Consider the following 21,167-nt stretch of genomic DNA (forward strand, 5'->3'; position numbering starts at 1 on the left):
GTGTGTGTGTGTGTGTGTGTGTGTGTGTGTGTGTGTGTGTGTGTGTGTGTGTGTGTGTGTGTGTGTGTGTGTGTGCATGTGTGTGAGTGTGTATGTCTGAGCGTGCGTGTGTGGGTGGGTGTTTGTCTGGGTTTGTGTGTTTGTCTGTACGTGTGTGTCATATTACAGAGCAGAGTGGTAAAGGTATGGCAGCTGCCTGCAGAAAAATCTGAGCAGCCTGCATCTAAGAGAACCTTTCATCCTCCTACCTGCCCACCAAAGAGGGGAGGCATACTCTCTCTCTCTCTCTCTCTCTCTCTCTCTCTCTCTCTCTCTATCTCTCTCCCTCTCTTTCACACAGACACACACACACACAGAAACACACACAAACCAGGGTTTAGGCCGAAGATGCCAGCAATCAACAGAAATTTCAGTACAAGCTTGCTCCTTGGTCTAGATTGATTTTCATAGTCAAAATGTCAACCTCCGGGTTCTGTCTTATCTCTCCTGAGGACTGGAGAGACTGAGAGGCAGAATTTAAAAAAGGAACATTATTTCCTTCTCGGGGCTTTTACTGACTTTGCATTAGCTAAATAGTTTAAAAGATATAAAAACAGAGAGAAACCGAGAGGGAGAGTAGAGTGAGAAAAAGTTATTTATCATATCATACAGCTGAATCTTGGGATCCTTGGACATTTAGTGTTGCGTTTGCATAAAGTTGTGGAACTTGCAAGAAAAGAAAGGTCAAAATCAATGCAGTAGAGGCTGAGGTATATGCTGACTTTAATACCTCATTTCCACCTGGTATATTTCTTATCTGGAAAAACATATTTTATCGCAAGGTGTATAATGCACACAGAAAACATTGCAATCAGAATGCTGTCAGATCACTCAGACCTCTCTTTGATACACGTAAATGCAAATTAGTCACATTCTTACAGTTCCTATTTATGAACTTGGGGGAAATCAGTCTACACCGACTTCATGAAGAAGCAGATATCTGATGTCACACAACAATGGAACCCATCTAGTCCTAAAATAATACATACTATTGCATATTAAAACCTGTTCTGCATGTAAACTGATGTCAAAATATTTCACCAATGTCATTACGTGCTTTAAATTAAAATGTACATGCACGCATCACCCTGCATCATATTTTCCTCCTCTGTGTCATTTATGCATGGAGGCTGCACTGCTGAGGGGTCAATTGTTTTTACACTCAATTGGTCAGGGTCAGTCATGTTTTTCGTTTTTATTTTTGACATCATGCACCTAAAATGCTTTGAGGTTTCAAGTTAGAGAATTTAGACTTGGTAATTCCAACCTCTTACATTGTCTAGAACACAGCATAAGACTCTAAAGTCATGCTAACAGCTTTGTGAGGCTTTATTAAGGCACAGTGGTGTTTTATGCTAAATGCTAACATGAACATGCTAAGATGCTTTCAAAGACAATGTTAATATAATTATGTTTACCAGGTATAATGTTAATTATCTTAGTTTAGCGCATTAACATGCTAACATTTGCTAATTAGTACTATTCGTGAAGTATAGCTGAGTTTGATGTGAATATCATCAGTTTAGCAGGTCTATAAACCAAACTACTGGACAAATAGAAAATGTGACCTGGTGAAGGCACTAGATGTAATTTCATTTCAACTCATCCCAGAGTCGTCCAACAGCAGGAGACAATTTATCATTATAAATGGGACACGACATGGTTTTTGAAAAGTTCACAAGCTCCACCTTCCTCCTTTGCATTTTACATTGGCTCAGAGCCTTGAATGCCTGCACAAAAATGTGAACATATTAGAGGATGACAAAGAAATGGATTTTCACTCCTTTCCCATCCCAGAAATACTCCTGTCCTGTCCCAGTCCTGGAAGAATGGCTCTCGTTCCTGTCCAAAATTTACCCATATAATGCACAATTAGAGCAGAGCAGACAGGAAAGAATAAAAAAGAATTTTAAAAGAAAATTTTGATACTATTTTTGAAATAAATAAAATAGTATCTATTCATATTAAAACTGCATATTTATTTAGAAATATTGACCTATTTTTGTTGTGATATCTGTCTCACGCACTCTCATTGACTGCCCTGTCGCAATCTTGTGATGAATAGTGAAAATCACTCCCATCCTTCAGGAATCCCATGTCCCACAGGATTCCTGTAAAATGGTAGCCTCTAGCACATATTTATCCCGCTGATGTTGAGATATTTCTCTAAATAAGTGAAAATATCTGCTGACCTGTTGGTTAGCACTAGAGGAAAAGTCGGAGCATCACTGTAGTCATTACAATTTATACACTAGGACTGATTGATTATCTGAAGCAAATTTCATGGAAATCCACTCAATAGTTGTTGAGTTATTTCATTCCAGACAAAAGTGGTGCCCAACCAACCGACCGATGGACATACTGACATCACAACCCTTAGAGCTAATGTGTCTCAAAACTCACCCAACAAGTTGAAAGGTCACCTAACTCCACCTCTTTCCACTATCCCAGCAAATGTTTACAAATGACCCCTTCCTCTGCAAGTGAAAAATAAGTGGAGCATCGCTTCCATTCTCCTGGGACACGGCATGGTTTTTGAAAAGTTCACTGGCTCCACCTTCCCCCTTTGCATTTTGCGATTGATAACAACAGTGGCAGAATCTAGATAGCAACACCACTTGTAAATGCAAAGGTCAGTGATCCAATGTCATTATCCAGATATCCAAATACAGACTGCAAGTCTGTGTAAATGGGGTCCCTTTTATTGGTCTAATTAAATTCCAAAAACCCTGGATCATACTGTACATTTCCTTTAATGACCTGCAATAGCTGTTTTTGTTATACCATTCTTACCTGGTAAATTTCCACATCTTAAAACTTGTTCCCAAGCTGAGACAACCCTGATGACATCTTTGGGGGACCCTTCAGTGCCACAGAAAACATAACTGTTTTTTTTACAGGCTAAGTACTTACGTCAGTGACTAATAAATTGATTTTGACGTGTAAAATCTGTGGAATATCCCGCGCTTCATATAGTCTATTAAAATTGTTCGGGTCATCTCTGAGGAAAGTGAACATGGAAAATGTTAGTGGACAAGACAGTCAAAACAGACAGCAAGAGCTTTAATTGAGTTGTAAGCTACAATAAGTAGCATCAGCTGTTTGTTGGCCTCATTGTTGTCAGTTAGCTTCTTTCATGGTAAAATGCATTCAGTCCTCGCACTGTAATTATGCAAGGGAAAGGGGGAGCAATAAATCTGATAACACACATGCGCACACACACAGACACACACACATACTTAGGGGTATAAACTCATGGACGAGCGGAGAATTGTTGGAACAGAGATCAGATTAGAGAAGCTTTTCTGATCTGTGGCATGAGAAGGCTGGGCTCATGTATCAACCAGCCATCTAAGCTGGCTTATCCTGATACAACCAGGGGCAAACACACACACACACACACACACACACACACACACACACACACTTAGAGGAAGAAAGTTTACTGGGTGATGTAAAGGAGGGGAGGTTGGAGAACAGTCGGGTACAATCTCCAAACAATTCCATATCCTTTTTAGTCATGGCCTGGCTTTGGCTGTGAAGCGGAAACGACTTTGAGCTCTTGTTAACAGTGTCCCCCAAACTCCACTAAATGTCTACTTTGCTGTCTTTATACTTTATAGTAACACTTACAAAAGTATTTCATCCTGCAGCTCCTGACAGCTTTGTGATTTGTTCTGTGGCACACGGCTTTACTTGAGTTATATCTCCTCTGCTCTCCTCTCCAAGCAGGACTGATGTCCAGATGGTGTGCCCCTCCATGTGTGGTCCTGTTCAGCTCTCCCTGACCGTTTCATGGGCCACAAACCGACGCAAGCATCCACGGCCACTGCTTGACCAGACCCCGCCGCACACTGTACACCTCACCCTTAACCCCTCACCCCTAACCTCCACCCTCAGCCCCCCACCTCCCTCTGTCAAGCCTCTCCTCACATTTTGACAGTCCTTGCTCTCCTTGAGCCCAACATGGTGGCCCGCATTCCTGCTCTGCTATTGGTCATGATGTGTCGGGGCGTCCTGCTCTCTGTCGGAGACCCGCCTCAGTCCCGCCGGGAGATTCGCATCGAGGGAGACCTGGTGCTCGGCGGCCTGTTCCCAGTGCACGAGAAAGGCGCTGGGATGGAGGAGTGTGGGCGTGTGAACGAGGACAGAGGGATCCAGAGGTTGGAGGCCATGCTGTTTGCCATAGACAGAATCAATATGGACAACACTTTGCTGCCTGGGGTCTCCCTTGGGGTTCACATACTGGACACCTGCTCTAGAGATACCTATGCGCTGGAGCAGGTGGGTGAGCCTGGTCTCTGTGCATAAACTCTGTATGTTTCTCAATGGGAGATGATTTCAGACAGCATTTAAACACACTTATTCTGCCAAACAATTCACTGCAGCCTGCTATCCCCTTAAAGTTCCCATGAAACAGCTCACAGAGTGTTTATTGGTTATATATTTCTTGTAGAACAGGCAGCTAGGGAGGGACTTGTCACAGGGATTGATTGGTGTTTACAGTAGCCAATAGCACAGTGCGTTATGCCCCCACCCCCCACCATGCAGCTAAAGTGGTCCCTGGATGTAACACTAGCAGCGAGAGCGGTCCTATTAGCTGACTCTTCCCGAACTGAGAGCTCCAAGCGAACACGGACAGACTGGGACCAAAACAGCCTTAGAGTTCAATGGAGGCCAGTTTGACAGGAATAGCCACAGTATGAAGGTGTTATTCGTGCTGGGTTTGGATCCCAGCAGCCCATGGAGTTACAGCTAACTGAGCTACTGGCAGTTAGCCGTTACCTACCTTACTTTAGCAACAAGTAAAGTTGTCTTCTCATTAGAAAACTCTGTAAACAACCTCAGCAATGTATTCCCTGTCGGTTTCAGAGGCTGTGACTGGTCATGTTCATTGGGAGGCTGCTGAGCCCAGTTCTGTTGCCCACTAACAGCAGCTAACAGTTGTATTCTCCTTCCAAAAAAAAAAAGATTTTCATTGTAAGCAAGTTTAGTGCCCACCACAGAGTGCAGGATGAGTCATCAACATGGTTTAAAAATGCAAACTTTGAAATACCATTAAAAATACCAGAAAAAAATCTACAAAACTATGTTTTCGTCATGCCAGATACTGATGAATAGTTGACTTATAGTCCAATACTTGTGGTAAACACACTTAAACATTGATTTTGACTTCATGGGAACTTTGAAAAACATGTTGTTCCCGTTGTTATCTTGTTAATCAGTCCCTTAAGCTTTCATTTGCACAAGATGCTGTTTACTTTAAAACTCAAACATGGCTTTTTTAAACATATGTGCCAAAGATGCATAGCAAGAATCAACGTTGTTGCCTGATCTATGTATGCGACTGTAGTAAAAGTAGGAAAAACCTTAATAAAAGTAAGAATAGAAATGCATCACTGAAATAATAGCTCAGTTAGAGCATTTATTCTCCAATACAGTCTCCAGTTTTTGTGTCAAGTGTACAGTTGTATCTGCATTACCTGTGAGTGCCTATACAACTTTTTAGGACACAGCACTGTTCACAGTTTGTTTAATAAGCTGCTGGGTGACTTGGACTTTTTCTACATTTTATATTTGAAAAGTTGCTCTGCAAAGTAAGTTGTGGTGACGCAAGTAAGAAGTCCAATGTTTCCATTTAAATCAAATAAAACTATAAGGACTCATTTAAAGGTAATATTCAGGTAAAGTCAATGAACCTTGAAATTCTATTTTACCCAGGCTCTGGGTAAAGGATGGCTGCCTCAAATGATAACAGCAAATCCTTGGTGAGAAATAGAGATGGAAGCAATCTGCAATGAGGGGAATGAGCCGGATATTTTTCTAAAAGACAGCATTTTCCCTCAGGGATTGTTATCTTCAAAAAATATATCATATCTTATGGCTGAGATATTAAGGGATGATGCATCTAGTGATCTTCTACAATGAGCTTCTTGACTGATTGTATAAATCCTAGATTCTTGACGTTTGGTTTCCCTAAATAGGTTGCAGGTTACTGTTTGTTCATAGACCAGCAAGATGGTATAATGTGCCTTGGTCCCAGAGGAGTTAATTTGCAATTTGGACCCTGTACTGGAAGTATTTAAGAGCCCCTGGTGTAAAGCAATGGGTTTTTATAGTCCCTTCAAAAAGACTGATATTTTACTTTATAAGAAAACTATCAATTATGCTGCATTTTTTCTTATAATGAACTTCATTCAAAGTGTTTCATAGGCTGATTAAGAATGAACAGATCATAACGACCATATGGTGCCCAGTATGTTGCACAGGATTTCATCAAAAATGTCTATGTGGGTGTGTTTCCTAGGCTCTGGAGTTTGTAAGAGCCTCCCTCACCAAGGTGGATGACACAGAGTTCATCTGTCCAGACGGATCTTACGCTCTGCAGGACGACAGCCCGCTCGCTATCGCTGGAGTCATAGGTGGATCCTTCAGCAGCGTCTCCATACAGGTAACACACAGCATGCAGGTACAGGATTATCAATAAAAGCACATTTAGCAATATGGTATTTGAAGGACGCATATAAGATTAGTTATTACACTGTCATAACCATGTCATGACACCTGTCATTAACAAGCAGGAGTCTTTATGAATGTTATGTATGCTAAGTGGCATTTGGTCATTTTTGATGCAAAGTTGACATTGTTTGAGATGTTTTTGTCATGGCAACCTGACATTTCACAAGACGATATAACCTGTCAGTGTCTTTGTCATGATAAGTTGACATTATCAAACTTCTTCAGACATCTCAAACAATGTCATGACTTTGATATGACAGTCTAGTGAGTCTGAAGCACGTATCTTCAAATTAAGTATTAGCACACATTTTTACCATTACCATCTAACTTTAACGTCCTGGATGGCTTCTTTTACTCATCTGTCGCACAAGTACCATAACCAAGTGTGCCAAAGCTGACTTCCTGTGACATGGCAGTGCAAGTGTGTCCATGTCTGTGTCACTGTATGTCTGTGTGTTTGTGTGTGTATTTCTTAGAATCAAGTTCCATTGGTGTGTTCTTGTGTGTCTCCACCAGCTCTTGTAGCTCTTGTCACAGAGCTGGGTAATTTGCATAGTTTAGCATAAAACCTCCTTCTCCTTTACTCCTCTGTGACTGCACAAAAGCATCCTCCTATCAGTCCTTAAATCCCTAATCTCTGCAACTGTCTCTCTGTCTTCTCTTCCTCACCCTCTCTTTTTCTCTCTCCCTCACCCGTTTTATGTATTTCTCTTTTCTCAGTCCCTTAAATCTTGCTCTCTTCCCTCTCATCACTGCCTACTTCTCTTTTTTCTCCTTCTTTATATGCATTCAGAGGCACCCCTCGCGGCTATTTGGGGAGAGCTGAGTGTATGCTGACCTCAGCCCCCTTCTTCTTCTCCTCCTCCTCCTTCCTGGGGCAGCCATTGTTAACACATCTGCTCCATCTCTTGTCCTTCATCACACATAATTATCCCTTGTTTTCTCGCAGCTCATTCTTGTTGCCCTTTGTTGGCACCACTGTTGTTTTTACCTGTCTTTTCTGAGGGCAGCAATGTTTACGAGACCCGAACTGTGCTCTGCTTTCTGATCTCTTGCCAGTGTAGCTAATCCAGCTACTCCTTCATGCTGCTCTACTTGGCCAGTCTGTCTGTGGCTTCCAAATGAAGTCATAGGGAATTATTTTATGTTTAACCATGCACATCTAAACTCCAGTGTTTTGAAGGCATTGACATAGTAGGCATCATTCCTCCCCAGCGTTCACACACGTGTGGTGTGTATGTGTCTCCGTGTGTCTGTGTGCGTGTGTGACTTGCATTCCAAGCAGAAAACACACAGCAGCCCTCCACTGCACCAATTTTTTCCTCCTTCCCTTTCATTTTTTTCCCACTCGTCTCTCATATTCAACCCATTCCTACAGTACATCTCTCCTTCCCTTCCCTCCCTCTTTCTCTCACAGGAAGGGAAGCAGCTTTCACTAACAGAGTAAACTCTCAATGTCCCTACAGACAGGCCTCTTAGCTAGCTGTAGTCATTGTTCAGTGGCAGGTAATGGAGCAATGCAGTTACATTTTGCAGCGTGACCTTCCCTGACATTTAAGTCAACTGCCATCTTAAAACCATAAAACCTGCCTCAAGTACTATAAGCAGCCATCCATGTACATGTGTGCGTGTGCGTGTGCGTGTGCGTGTGAGTGCAGGTGTTTGCACACACCTGTTCTTTCACACATCAGTATACATGCGGGTGTGTTTTCTAATCTTCTGCATTATTAGTCTAATGAGATTCTGACATGTTGTCAAAACAGCTCATCAACAGAGCTATGAATGAAATATAGAAAAGCACCAGAGTGATGCGCTCTAAAAGGATTAAACTGAGGCAGCGAGAACAGAAGGGCCATGTAGTTAGTGTTTATTTGCGCGTGTGTGCATGTTTGATTGTGTATGTTTACATGTCTTTTGTGTGCATGAGAATGTGTAGCCACTGTTTGTGTTGGCATCTGTGACTAAAATTGTAATGAAGAGAACATGACCGAACCCCAATCAACTGTAAAAGGGAATATTATATGGACATCAGTAGACCCCAGATGATGTCCATCACTAATGCATGAGTCAGTGATTTATTGAACTTCTGTGTGTGTGTGTGTGTGTGTGTGTGTGTGTGTGTGTGTGTGTGTGTGTGTGTGCACGCACGCACGCGCTATTTTGTGTTTCTCCATGTACGCTTGCTGCATTGTCTTTTATCTTTAAATAATCCCATTATGCATGAAGCAATTCCGATCAGCAACAACCCTCTAAAATGTTCTAATTTTTCCTTGAAAAATACATTTATTAAAGGATTCTCTAAGGATTTATTAAGGAAAGGATTTATTAATGAATCATTCAAATTATTTTTGTGGATCTTATTTCCAAGTTTTTGTCAATGTGCCAGTCATTTTTGATCAAACTTTTAATAGTTAGGGTTGAGTACTGAACTCTGTACTTTTAAGGGTATGTTGGTACTACCAAGTACAGATTCACATTATATCCATCCATGCCAAATTACAGTACATAGGAGTGTATCTGGGTGAGAAGGTAATAGAGAGTAAAGAAAAGAAGTACAATGTTGCCCCTGTTCAAGTCAAAGTCAGTGCAAGTGTTGTTTAACTTTTCACTTGCTGCAGTTTTTTGTAACGCAAGATGTAAACCTGGTAAGGGCAACATCTCTAACCAGACATAAACTACAATATATCTAAAAGCTAAAGGGTTGCACCATTTTTCATTGCCTGAAAGCCAAATCCTCTGCAGCAGCTGCAGCTAACAAAATCTGCAGCCAGCTTAACTTAACAGCAGCGTAACCTAACCTTCCATGGACAACAAAACTTTAAGTGAGACATTGACAACTTCATCAACATCTTCAGGTGATTAATTCGCTTGTTGAATGAGTTGTTTCACTGTTTGGAGCGATGCTGGCTTAGCTTTTTTTTTTTAGCGCCAGCCAACACTTCGCCACTGGCTGCATCTGGAATCTGGAATCTAGAATACCCAATGTTGATCAGATATTTTCAATAAAAAATGTTGAATTTAGTAATGGTGTGGATCAGATATAGAGTCCCAGTACCTGATATGAACAGAATTATAGTTTCACCCATCAAGCAATCCTTTGTATCACTCAAAAATGTTTGTTTTTGAGATACTTCACCACTTCTTCTGCAAATCCTACAGTTTCCCACTCTCTGTGTTTACTTGTAAGCTTCTTTCAAGTGCCCCACTAAATTAATTGTACAGTAATTGGCTCTGTTGTTGCCACCTCTCCAAACATTCTCATAGTAAACACTACAAGTAGCTGCCTGACTCTCATTTCTTCTTGAGTTTAACACAGTTTCAAACGGTCTACCTTATTACTGTAACTGGTGGTCAACCTTTGCTTAAAGAAAATACTTTTAATTGCACTTTACATACCAGCGCTTACGCAGGTGTCTTAAAATGTCTTAAATATGAGTTTGACAGATCTAAAGTTGATTTGTGAAGTTACAAACTTACTTGGATTGTAAAGTTACTTTAATTTAGTTACAGTCTCCTCCAGACAGCATTTTAATTGATGCCAACTTCCCTATATAATAACCCTACAATACAATAACCCGTTGCCATTCCATTAAAATGTTGATGTTGAATGTGAATGTTTTTTTTAATTTTGCAAGTAATTTCAGGACATGCAATTTGAAACCAGGTCTCAAATTGTATTCATGGTCTTGAAATGCTCCAAAAAGTCTTAAATTTCACTTGTTGAAACCTGCAGAAACCCTGTGTAAGTAAGAGAATAATGGTACAAAGTGCAATAAGATTCAGAGATGTTAAATTTGATTCAAACCATATATCAAAATGCAGTATTCGTACAAGTCAGCAACAAAATCGTCAAATCAAACTGCATCAGTCAAGCTCCATAAATGTTGTTGTTCTCTCTGTCAAATATGTATCTCTCTGCTATATAATCTTAAATTTAAAAAGTGTTTTTTTTTTTCTGTGACAAAATGATTTGTAAAATATTATCTAAACATTTTATCATCTTTTGTGATGGAGAATCCAGAAGTATCAATCAATCAATTATAACTTTTTAACGTTGATTAAAAAGTTTTGATAGTTATGTATGATTTATTTTACTGTATCTCTCCCCTCAGGTCGCCAATCTTCTCAGGCTCTTTCAGATTCCTCAGATAAGCTACGCATCAACCAGTGCCAAGCTCAGCGATAAGACCCGCTACGATTACTTCGCCCGCACGGTGCCCCCTGATTTCTACCAGGCCAAAGCCATGGCCGAGATCCTCCGGTTCTTCAACTGGACGTATGTGTCCACAGTGGCATCGGAGGGTGATTACGGTGAAACCGGTATAGAGGCCTTCGAACAAGAAGCACGCATGAGGAACATCTGCATTGCTACTTCAGAGAAGGTAAGGCGTGTTATAAAATATGAGTTCATTTCTGCATGATTTTAAGCAACCAATGTTCGACACCAGATACCAAAAACCCAAAACTCTAATCAGCAGTGTCACACTGATGTATGGCCTGAAGCTGCACCACTAACAATGAACGGGGCACTAAATTTGTGAGCTTATAAAAGTTTGTCTCCTCCTTATCTTGTCTTACACACAAATGGGGTTTATATTACATTGGTGTTATCAGCTGCGGACCAGAAAATGAAAGCTTATCTCCAAGAACTTATTCTGGGTGCTTTCACAGTCACATTTTTCATCTCATTTGCTACGGAGGTGCATGATGATGTGAGACGGAAGTGCAGAAGACAATTTTTGCTTGTTTCTTCCTATGAATGATGGTGATATAAGGTGATACAGGGGCCGCAAGGCTATTAGGGACAGAGCTAGGACTGATCCAATCCAATCTCAGTATCAGAGCCTGTTACTGACGTAAGGCATTAGTTGGGTATCAGACCCCAAAGATCCACATTTCGAGCTAAATTTCACAACATCACATATTTGCCATGTGTGTTGTATTGGTAAAAGCTTCATTAAACAAGGTAAATTTAGAACTGATATAAGGGAAAAGCATTCCAAATTACTATGAAATATTACAGCAGGTTTGAAGAAATGAACCAGCCACCTCACTCATGATGTAACAATTAACCAGCACAAAAATGACAATTACCAATATAAATCACCATAAAATACCATGTTCTGAACAAACACATTACAAACACATCACAAATACTAACCAACAGTAACATTTGCATTTTTGAACATAAAATAACATGAACAAAATAAATAACAACAATGAACATAATCTTAAACTCTCAGCAATGGTTAACATATATATTAATATTAATAAATTATGCAAATGAGAGTGGTCTGTCTGCCTATCAGCTGCACATGTGAATGTCACAAGCCAGAATCCTGCAGCACCTCAAAATGGTTGAACCCCATTACACAAGTTAAATTACACAAATTACACAAGCTTTCCAGACTGAGGTTCAGTTTCTTACTAATAATAATAGTACGAATAATAATAGTAAGAAGATATAATAAACATGGAGAGAAAAAGAGCACTTGTTTCAGTATAGTATTGGTATCAGCAGATATCCAAATACAGATATCAAAATCAGAGTGGATTGGTACATATCTAATTTGGGAACATAAGGAGCATTTTTGATACATCTGTCATTTCATTAATGTCTCCTTTCTATCCAGGTGGGGCGTTCAAACGCTAAGAAGTCCTATGAAGCTGTGATCCGTCAGCTCCTCCAGAAGCCAAATGCCCGTGTGGCAGTCCTCTTCCTGCGCAGCGATGATGCCAGGGAGCTGCTGGCAGCTGCTGCCAGACTTAACACCTCCTTCATCTGGGTGGCCAGCGATGGCTGGGGTGCACAGGAAAGCATTGTCAAGGGAAACGAGGCCACCGCTGAAGGAGCCATCACGCTTGAGCTGTCAGCCAATCCCGTGCCAGAATTCAACCGCTACTTCCTCAGCCTGAACCCGGGAAAAAACCATCGTAATCCCTGGTACAGGGAATTCTGGGAGCAGCGGTTCCAGTGTTCCTTGGGTGGTGGTGGTGGTGGAGCAGGAGGAGGTGGGGGAGGTGTTGGACTGGGAGAGACACCTCTCCCGCCGTGTGATAAGGACTTGTCAATGGACAAGAGTAACTTTGAACCAGAGTCCAAGATCATGTTTGTGGTGAACGCGGTGTACGCCATGGCCATCGCCCTCCACAATATGCAACGGAGCCTGTGCTTCAACACCACCAAGCTGTGCGACAGCATGAAGGCGCTGGATGGGCGCCGACTCTACAGGGATTACATCCTTAATGTCAGCTTCACAGGTAAGAGAGCTGCAGCGTGGCGAAGAGAGTGAAGAGTCCTAGATAAAGTGTTTAAGGTAGATGAAGAGTGAAAAGAAGTGAATGTTGGAGAGGAGGTTGGGGAGCGAAGGGGAGAGATAGCAGAAGAAACAGACAGGAATGTGAGTGCGGTGCCTAGTTAACAGTCCTCTCATGAACAACACAGGCATGTTGTCCTTCTCCTCAGCCAAAGGAGCCAAACTACAGAACATAAAAAGTACTGAGACAAATCCGCTTAATTGCAATGTATTGTCAGAGCCAGCCTGCCATTGACACCTATTACCCATGCGTAATTGATACGACACTACAAAGTTGCTTTGAGGAATGAGAGCTGCAGTTAATCCGTCAGCCATATTCTTCTCTCTTGCACTAATGAGATTGTGTGTGTTATAATAGCTCCTATAGCTGGCTGCCTGTCTGTCTGTCAGTCTCTGTAGAGTTGGGGGAGAAGAGACAGAGGATTGGCTTGACTGACAGATGGCGTACAAAGGAAGCGTTATAAATAAACTGCTGTGTCTCGGGGACTGACACAGGTTTAGAGGTGCTTATTCCTCCACCAACCGTGACCAGAAGCAGACATCAAAACAGCCATACAAACAACACTAACACGGCAGCTTTGCCACGGGACGCTGGGGAGCGAGCAGGAGGGATGGATGGAGGACGAAAGAATGGCATCACCTACGCAGGGAGGGGGAAGGAAGCTTACAGATAAGAGTGACAGGCAGACTAAAATGAGAAAAGAGAGTTTGGGGTAAGGTAAAAGGGAGTAAGACAGAAAAAGAGATAAGGAGGGAAGGAGGGAGGGAACGAGGGAGCACTGAGGCAATGCCGGAGTGGGACAGCGTGCGTCAGCAGAAGACGAGGATTCTCTTTGAAATTCCCCATCTTCATTTCTGCTACAAATCAAAGGACTTGGAGCATTTCTGCCTGAGAGGAGAGAGACAGAAAGAAGGAAAAGAGAGAGGAAGAGTGTGAGTAAGATAGAGAAGGAAGGAGAGAGAGGAAATAGTCAAGGCGATTGCAGTGGCAGCCTCCGGTTGGCACAGACGATAACCACTCCCTTATAGGACGCATATAGAGAGGGACGGGAGAGATATGCAGATTCACACACAGAAAGTTTAAAAACGCTGTGGAGGAAGTTGGAGAGGAGAGTAAAGGAAAGGAGAAGAGAGGAAAGAGAAGGAGAGGAGGAAAGGAGAGGGTCAGAAAACATGGGTTGGAGAAAGAAAAGGAAAAGAAAACAAAAGAAACAGAAAAAGAAAACTAAAGGAAAGAAAAGCAGAGGAGAGGAGGGAAGGTGTGAATCCCGCTGTGACTTCCCTACATCTCTGTGTCTGATCATCTTTCTCCCTCAGATTCTCCTCTCCCGCTCTCCCTCCCCTCTTTTCACTACTGATGTATGTCCATGAGGCGCGTGTCATTACTCTGCAGCAGGGAAAGAGTAACAGCATGTATCTTGACTTCTTTAGTGTCAGTGACGACAGTGTCAGCATGGCAAACAGCTGTATCGGTTGGGGAAAAAAAAAGATGCAGTCAAAGAATCTGTGTTGATAAAAAAGATGAGGATGTTGAAGGCAGTGGTACAGTTAAAGTGGTGTGGCAGCATTTAACTTGAGTTGTTGGTCAGCCCTGAATGACGCACACTGCTGTACATATATATCTTTCTATCCACAGTATATGTAAGGAAGGAGCTGAGGTGAGTTGAGGTTGAATGTGGGGTATAAATACTGCAGCATCACCATCCGCAGTGCTCTCAGTCTGAACTGTAGCAGACGGAAAACCAACAAGCGTTCAGCGCTCTCTATCTCCCTCTCATCTCCTTATCTTACACACACATGCATGTTCATTATACACTCTTTACATTGCATCAAAGTTTGATTTTCACGCGTCCTAATACGCTGATTTACTCCCCCCATCTTTAACTTTACATTCATAACACAGCAGACTGTGTCTTTAGCTGTGATAACGCTGTTTTTGTTGTGTGTTACTGACAGCGTATGTGGTGCACTGAGGCAGTATGTTGTGTTTTCATATGCCGCTCTCTCTTCATCTAGTCTCATCTCGCTAGTTGCTATGGTAATGAAGCCGACACTATCGCCAATTGTTGGAGTGATCTGGTAGATCATGGGAAACTGCTCCCTATCAACCAACTAGTAATAGACACAGGGGCACATTTGTGCATTTTTACGGGGCCTTTGCTACAAAAACACACATACAAGCAACAGACGCAGACACACACACACGTGTAAAAAACTGTTTTTACAAAGAGGCAGCTTGAAGTGCTTGTGTTTTTTTTACCAGCGTGAAATTGCAGACTACCCCAACCCACACACTTCTCAAAGCCATCATTCAACTCCCACCCACCCACCTCCCCGATCTGCAGCAAACATATCAGTATATACACACATGCACGCAGTCTTCTGTTCAAATAGTGGTGATAGATGTGATATTCCCCCTTCTCTGCGCTTTTGTGCGTGCGTGTGTGTGTGTGTGTGCGTGCGTGCGTGCGTGAATCTAAGTGTGTGTGTGATATGTCTGTGTTAGCAGAGGCGGTGTGCCTTCAGGGCCATATTGAGCAGAGAGCTTACTGCAACGTTTAGATGCTAGAGAACAACCTTCACTCCTTCTCTCCCTCATTTTCTTTTCACACTCTCCCTCTGTCTTTCCGTCTCTGTCACTCTCTGTCTTTCCTCCTCTTCTTCCTCTCACTCTTCATCACTCCATCTCTCCACATCTCCCTCTGTCTCCATCCTCTTTCTCACCCAGAGAGTGTCCTACTCTCTCTACATTCAAAAACAGCACATCCCACTCAGACTTCACAAGGTTGCTCTCCTGCCTCCACCTCCTCTCTGCTGCGCCGGTCTGTTCCTCCACTCCCTCACTCTGCTCATCCCTCCATCCATCCTTCACCTTTTCTCTATTGATTCCTCCCGTCTAAAGGCTTTCCTCCGTCCACCTATGTCTCTGCTGCCGTCACATCGGTTTCTTGCTCTACTCTTTTGCTATCTCCTCTCTTTTTTTTCTCTCGTATTCTCCCTTGTCACTTCCCCCCTTTCTTTGCCCTTATCTTGTCTCTCGGCTCCCAGCACCCCCCAGCTTTTGGCTGTCCATTTCTCTCTTTTGTCTCCCCTATCTTGCCACCTTTCTTTCTGTCAACCTTCGTCTCTCTGTTGCTCACACCTTTCCTCCTATACATTTCTCCTCCTTGTTCGAGACTTCCTTCTCTCCACCCTATCTGTCCTCTGTTCCCCTGTGGCCTGTTGGTCCATGGCCCAGGCAGCGCCTCCATCTCTGGGGACCAAATCTGCCGGGAGAACAAATATAGCTGATGTGATCTGTCTGTGTGTGCATTTGTGACATGTGAGTGCATCCCTTTGTCCGTATCTGTATATGTTCAGGGATGTGTGTGGGTGACGCTGTGAAGCACAGATGTGCAAGGTCATCAACCCTCTGAAGGAAAAAAAGAGGGACATTAAGGTTGGTCACACCATTAGCATGCAGAGCCATGGTATCCTTCTATTTTACCTGGAACAGATGTGCACTTTTGCGTGGACCTATTTGCAGTGTTTACTTTGTCAAACTTAAAATCAACATGAGGCAGAAATCAGAGTGCTATTTGTTTCTGCATATTTATGTTTCTTGTAAAAAAAAAAACAAAAAAACAGGCAGCTAGGGAGCGCTGAACAAGCGTTAATGCAACCTCCCCAGGCCATGCAGCCACAGCATAGTGGTCCAGTAACCAGCTTACTCTTACTGGACTGGGAGCTCCCAGTGAACACATCAAGACTGGTACAGAACACCGCCTCAGAGACTGATGGAGGTTTGACGACAAGGAATACGGTACAACAGTTGTTGTCTTGTTTGGTTTGGATCCCAGCACCCATGGAGTGAGTTGGCAAACTTAGCTGCATGGGAAATAGCGCTAACGGCAGTTAGTAGTTCGCTAGTTTAGTAGCAAGTAAAGCTATCATGATGCTCAAGAAACTCAACTAAATGACATACTGTATTCCCTGTTGGTCTCAATAGCTGTGTTCGTCTGGGAGGCTGCTGAGCCCAGTTTGGAGCTCAGTTACCAGGAACTGACTCAGAGGTGAAGCTGTGCAGCTTGAGGACCACAGAGGGAAAACCAGATAGCATTTTCACTCATAAAATACAATCCAGTGTCACCTAAATCAGTGAATGAAGTAACTGTGATTTTTTACAAGTTAAATTCTGTGTAAAGGAATAATAAATGTGTTCTGTCATGCCACGGACATGTGTTATTAATCACACAGCCAAATTTTAATCATTTCAAAAAACAAGTAAATAAAATTAGGTCTCAAAATCATGACAAAATGAGCATTTTTCTCAGTCCTTTCAAAAGTTGCTGAAAATATGAGCACATGTATAATGTGTTTAAGAAAACATGGGTTGGAGAATAAGTTGTTTATTTGTACAGTTACATGTTAGCTGCTTATGCACTCCACTGCAAAATGCTCTGAGCACAATCTGCTGTCACAGATACCATTTTCACCAATTCTAGCCAGTGGCCCAGTAAACAACAGTATTTAGGGGAAATAAAACAAGGTTTGAGGTGGTGAAAACAAGAAGACACACCAATGCACAACACTGTTGCTTAGAAGCTAACTAATGAATCTTTGCCTCAGCTCTGCACTGCTGAAAGTTGAAAAGTGATTGACAGGTGAATGTCATTTTATTGGTTGAAACTGGCTGGTTCTAGCTTACATAAGCACGTGTCATATTTTGTTCTACAGGGAGAAAAAATGAACAGATTTTCCATGATTTTGATATAAAAATACAGAGAAATTGATTTTTTTGGGCAGGCATATATTGTTAAATAAGTGCACAATATGACGAGGGATGTGATCTAAAATGGCTAAAACAGCATTTTTCATTTCATCTCAAGTTAAAATTACAATTAAATCAGGGATTCAGGTAAACTGATGCTTGGAAATACAATTCTCTATTCCCCTGTCAACAACTAATCAACAGCCAGCTTTCGAATTTTTAGTGACACTCACACAAAGAAAAGATTTGCCCTCTCTCTATGAGTCTGTATACCCCTCTCTCTCTCTCTCTCTCTCTCTCTCTCTCTCTCTCTCCTCTCTCTCTCTCTCTCTCTCTCTCTCTCTCTCTCTCTCTCTCTCTCTCTCTCCCTCTCTCTTTCTCTCTCTCCACTTTTAGATTATTCCTACTTATTCCTCCCAAGCCCCTTTGCCTCCTCTCTCTCCCTGCCTTTAATACCCACAATCCCCCTTGGGCTTCGCTTTAGCCCGACATGGCCGAGAACATAATTAATTTCACAGCTTCTGAATGAAAAGCCTGTTTTCACCATGCTTCTAATTAAGCTAGAATAATAAGGTGTTTCTCAAGTTAGCGGGAATGCTAAAGTATCTCACAAAATTTAAGGATCTGGTTAGGCTGCGTTATAATGGCAGTTTGTCTCACCTAACTTAATTTCCTTTTTTCGTATCGTTGTTTGTTTAATATTCTGGGGCCCCAGAATTTCTGCTTTCACAGAAATGAAAAGCAGATTTTGGTTGACAATGCAATGAATCCTCTCAGATAAACAGCAGTATATTCACAGTTAAAGAAGGTTGCTGATAAGCCATGGTTCACATTTGGATGTTGGCGGCACCTCACAGGTCAAGTCAGTTGTGGGCCTCTAAGTTGTTTTGTACTAAGTGATTTAGTGGCATCTAGCAGTGAACTTGCAGCTTGCAAACAACTTCTGTCATCCTCCCATTCAAATCGAGCAGGAGAACTTACTGTAGCCACAAAATTTGCACAGAACACAAGAAGCTGTGTCTGGAATCAGTCTTTGGTTTGTTTGTTCTGGGCTACTGCAGAAACGTGGCAGTGCAACATGGCGGCATAGGTGAAAGACGACCCACGCCCTCTGTAGATAATAACAGCTCATTCTAAGGTAACAAAACAAATAAGAAGGTACTTAGTTCCAGGTGATTATACACAAATGTAAACATACTCATGAATATTATATTCCATATTCTCTAGGGGTGTAAGGATTCACTCATGCATCTGATGCATCAGAATTTAATGTGTAAGATACGAGTGCATCGGTGCAGGCGGCCTGTATCAGTAAAAAGCTGAACATGATTCAGAAACAAATTGATGCAGCAGTAGCGTATCCATACAAATTATTAGGACACACATATGTTTCATTTTTGGCATCAGGGAGCTGCCACTGTTACTTTCCTTGGTTTTCTTTCTCCTCCTGCCTCTGTCTGCACCGCTCTCACTGGACGCCTGCTGCCACGATCACTCAAAACGAGCGCTCCCTTCTCACTCTCCTGTGTCTCTTCATTCCCTCAAAACACACAGCGCTGAAAACAGCGACAGAAGTGACATTGTAACGCATCACACCACCAGTCGTGGTGGTCATAACGTGCAAGTGGAGAATCAGTTTTGGGTTTTTACAAGAAAGATGAGAAACACTGCTGCAGATCATTTATGCAAAACATGACGGACAGCAGAGTACAGAGCCACAGAGTCTGACCCACAGAGACGTCATGTCACTGTGAGAGCAGGTAACACGGAGCATCACTGTTCCTCCACATTAATCAAAACCACAGCACTCTTCATATGGAACAGAGCAGCAGATCATCTTACTGCAAAAATACTAATATTTTAATCAGTGTTAAAGTTTGATCACAGTTTCTCATTTAGGCTACAGGATCTCATTTACACATGAGACTCATAATAAGCTGTTAATACCACTGTAATGTCCCCTTTTCTCTGTCTCTCCTGACTTTGCAACTAACAGCACTCTACAAATGTAGCATTAGTTGAATCAAAATGTAGATTCACACATTGCATTGCCTTGTATTGCATCATATCGTATCATGACAGAGCTGAACTGTATCGAAATGAATCGTTGGCAAACATTTCTAAGATATATCATTTAACAAATATCCAGATATGTATCATATCAGTCTCAGTCAGTGAGATAGACACCCCTAATATTCTCCCAATAGATCAAACTGGGCCTTCAAGACAGCTGAAAGCCCAAAAGCTGCTCTTAGGTAACAGTCACCACATTCAGTTCAGTTCAGTGTGAAAACTGCCTTGCCTGTATACTACTCTGTGTACTTTGTCAGTTTATAGAGTCCATTTAAAAGTGTAACAACATCCCCCTGAATCATTACTGTACTTTTCTGCCCTGTGTCTCCCTGTTAGTCATTATTCATAACATGCAGCAATTTTCTAAATAATCGGCTATTTCTTTGTGAACTCATTGTGAAAACAAAGAACATAAATATACACATCAGAAGCATTTAATTTCCGTCTGGGAATTAATAAAGTCTTCTATCCATCTATTAAAGTGCCACATAAACTCCTGTGAGCCCCAGAATTTGATTTCCCACCGTGGTCCTGATGATGCAAGATAACAACAGCAAAACTGCATCAAGTTACCTGTCAGCCTATAAAAAACCATGTTTACTCCTTTTGGTTTGTGCATAACAAGTCAGTGTAAACAACAACCAGACCAGAAATAAATGAAATGAAATGCAGCAATGTATAATTTTTTCCTTTGGTCCAGACCAAATAAACCAAGCTACAGGTACGAAAGCACCCCAAGGGCGCGTATACACCAACTTTATTTCTTCCGGTTGAACCATACCCTGGAGCGTTTAACCCCTTGGTTTATTTTGGTTGATGTCAATGCAACACTCAAACTCTGGTGCTGACCAAACAACTGCAACCTGGTCCACGTCTCTGACTGCTGTCAAGTGAACTCTAGAACAGTTCATTTCTGATGTGAAGACCATGCAAACAAATCACAGGAAGTGCACCACTGCATGTGTCATTTTATTAGTTAAAGGACCATTGTGTAATAATTACAGGAATTTATGCACATAAATGAGATATATTATATATAAGTAAGTTATTTATTATTATCAATCAACGTAAACTCATAATCTATATGTTCCCGTTACTTTAGAAATAGCCATTTATAGTTACATACTGTCGGGTCGACTTATGGAGATCATCATCCTGCGCCGTCTACGGCAGCGCAGAGCGGACAAACTGCACTAACAGTGAGTCTTGGGAAGCCCATGGCGACCTTACGTAGACGCCGCATTGTAAACACAGAAGTAGACGGGGAGGATAGACACGGGTGATTGCTGGCAGACCATTTAGCGTTGTGAACCTTGACTGGCACAGTTTTGACAAATGGAGGATCATACATACACTGTACCAGAACAAAAAGCAGCGGACAGTGAATCCCCGTCATCCAAGAAGCGGAGACGCGAAGAAAGTAAATGCAAGCATGACAGGAAACGGCAAAAACACGAATCAACATCGGC

The 21,167-nt window shown here is 42.0% G+C and overlaps 1 protein-coding gene across 2 annotated transcripts in view; it reads left to right on the top strand.

The window, feature by feature from the left end:
- Positions 1-21,167, top strand: part of grm3 (glutamate receptor, metabotropic 3) — a 50,194-nt gene that overhangs the window by 17,143 nt on the left and 11,884 nt on the right. Inside the window, exons 4-7 of one of the 2 annotated variants that reach the window (XM_084733499.1) lie at positions 3,769-4,323; positions 6,347-6,490; positions 10,671-10,940; positions 12,192-12,819. In XM_084733499.1, coding sequence (XP_084589625.1) covers positions 4,006-4,323; positions 6,347-6,490; positions 10,671-10,940; positions 12,192-12,819 — 1,360 coding nt within the window. In that variant the 5' untranslated portion in view covers positions 3,769-4,005. The remainder of the gene's footprint in view (positions 1-3,768; positions 4,324-6,346; positions 6,491-10,670; positions 10,941-12,191; positions 12,820-21,167) is intronic. The other variant, XM_084733500.1, reaches the window with a different exon arrangement.

The sequence above is a fragment of the Lutjanus erythropterus genome, chromosome 13 (genome assembly GCF_056507025.1).
Source record: "Lutjanus erythropterus isolate fLutEry1 chromosome 13, fLutEry1.hap2, whole genome shotgun sequence".
NCBI lineage: Eukaryota > Metazoa > Chordata > Actinopteri > Lutjaniformes > Lutjanidae > Lutjanus > Lutjanus erythropterus.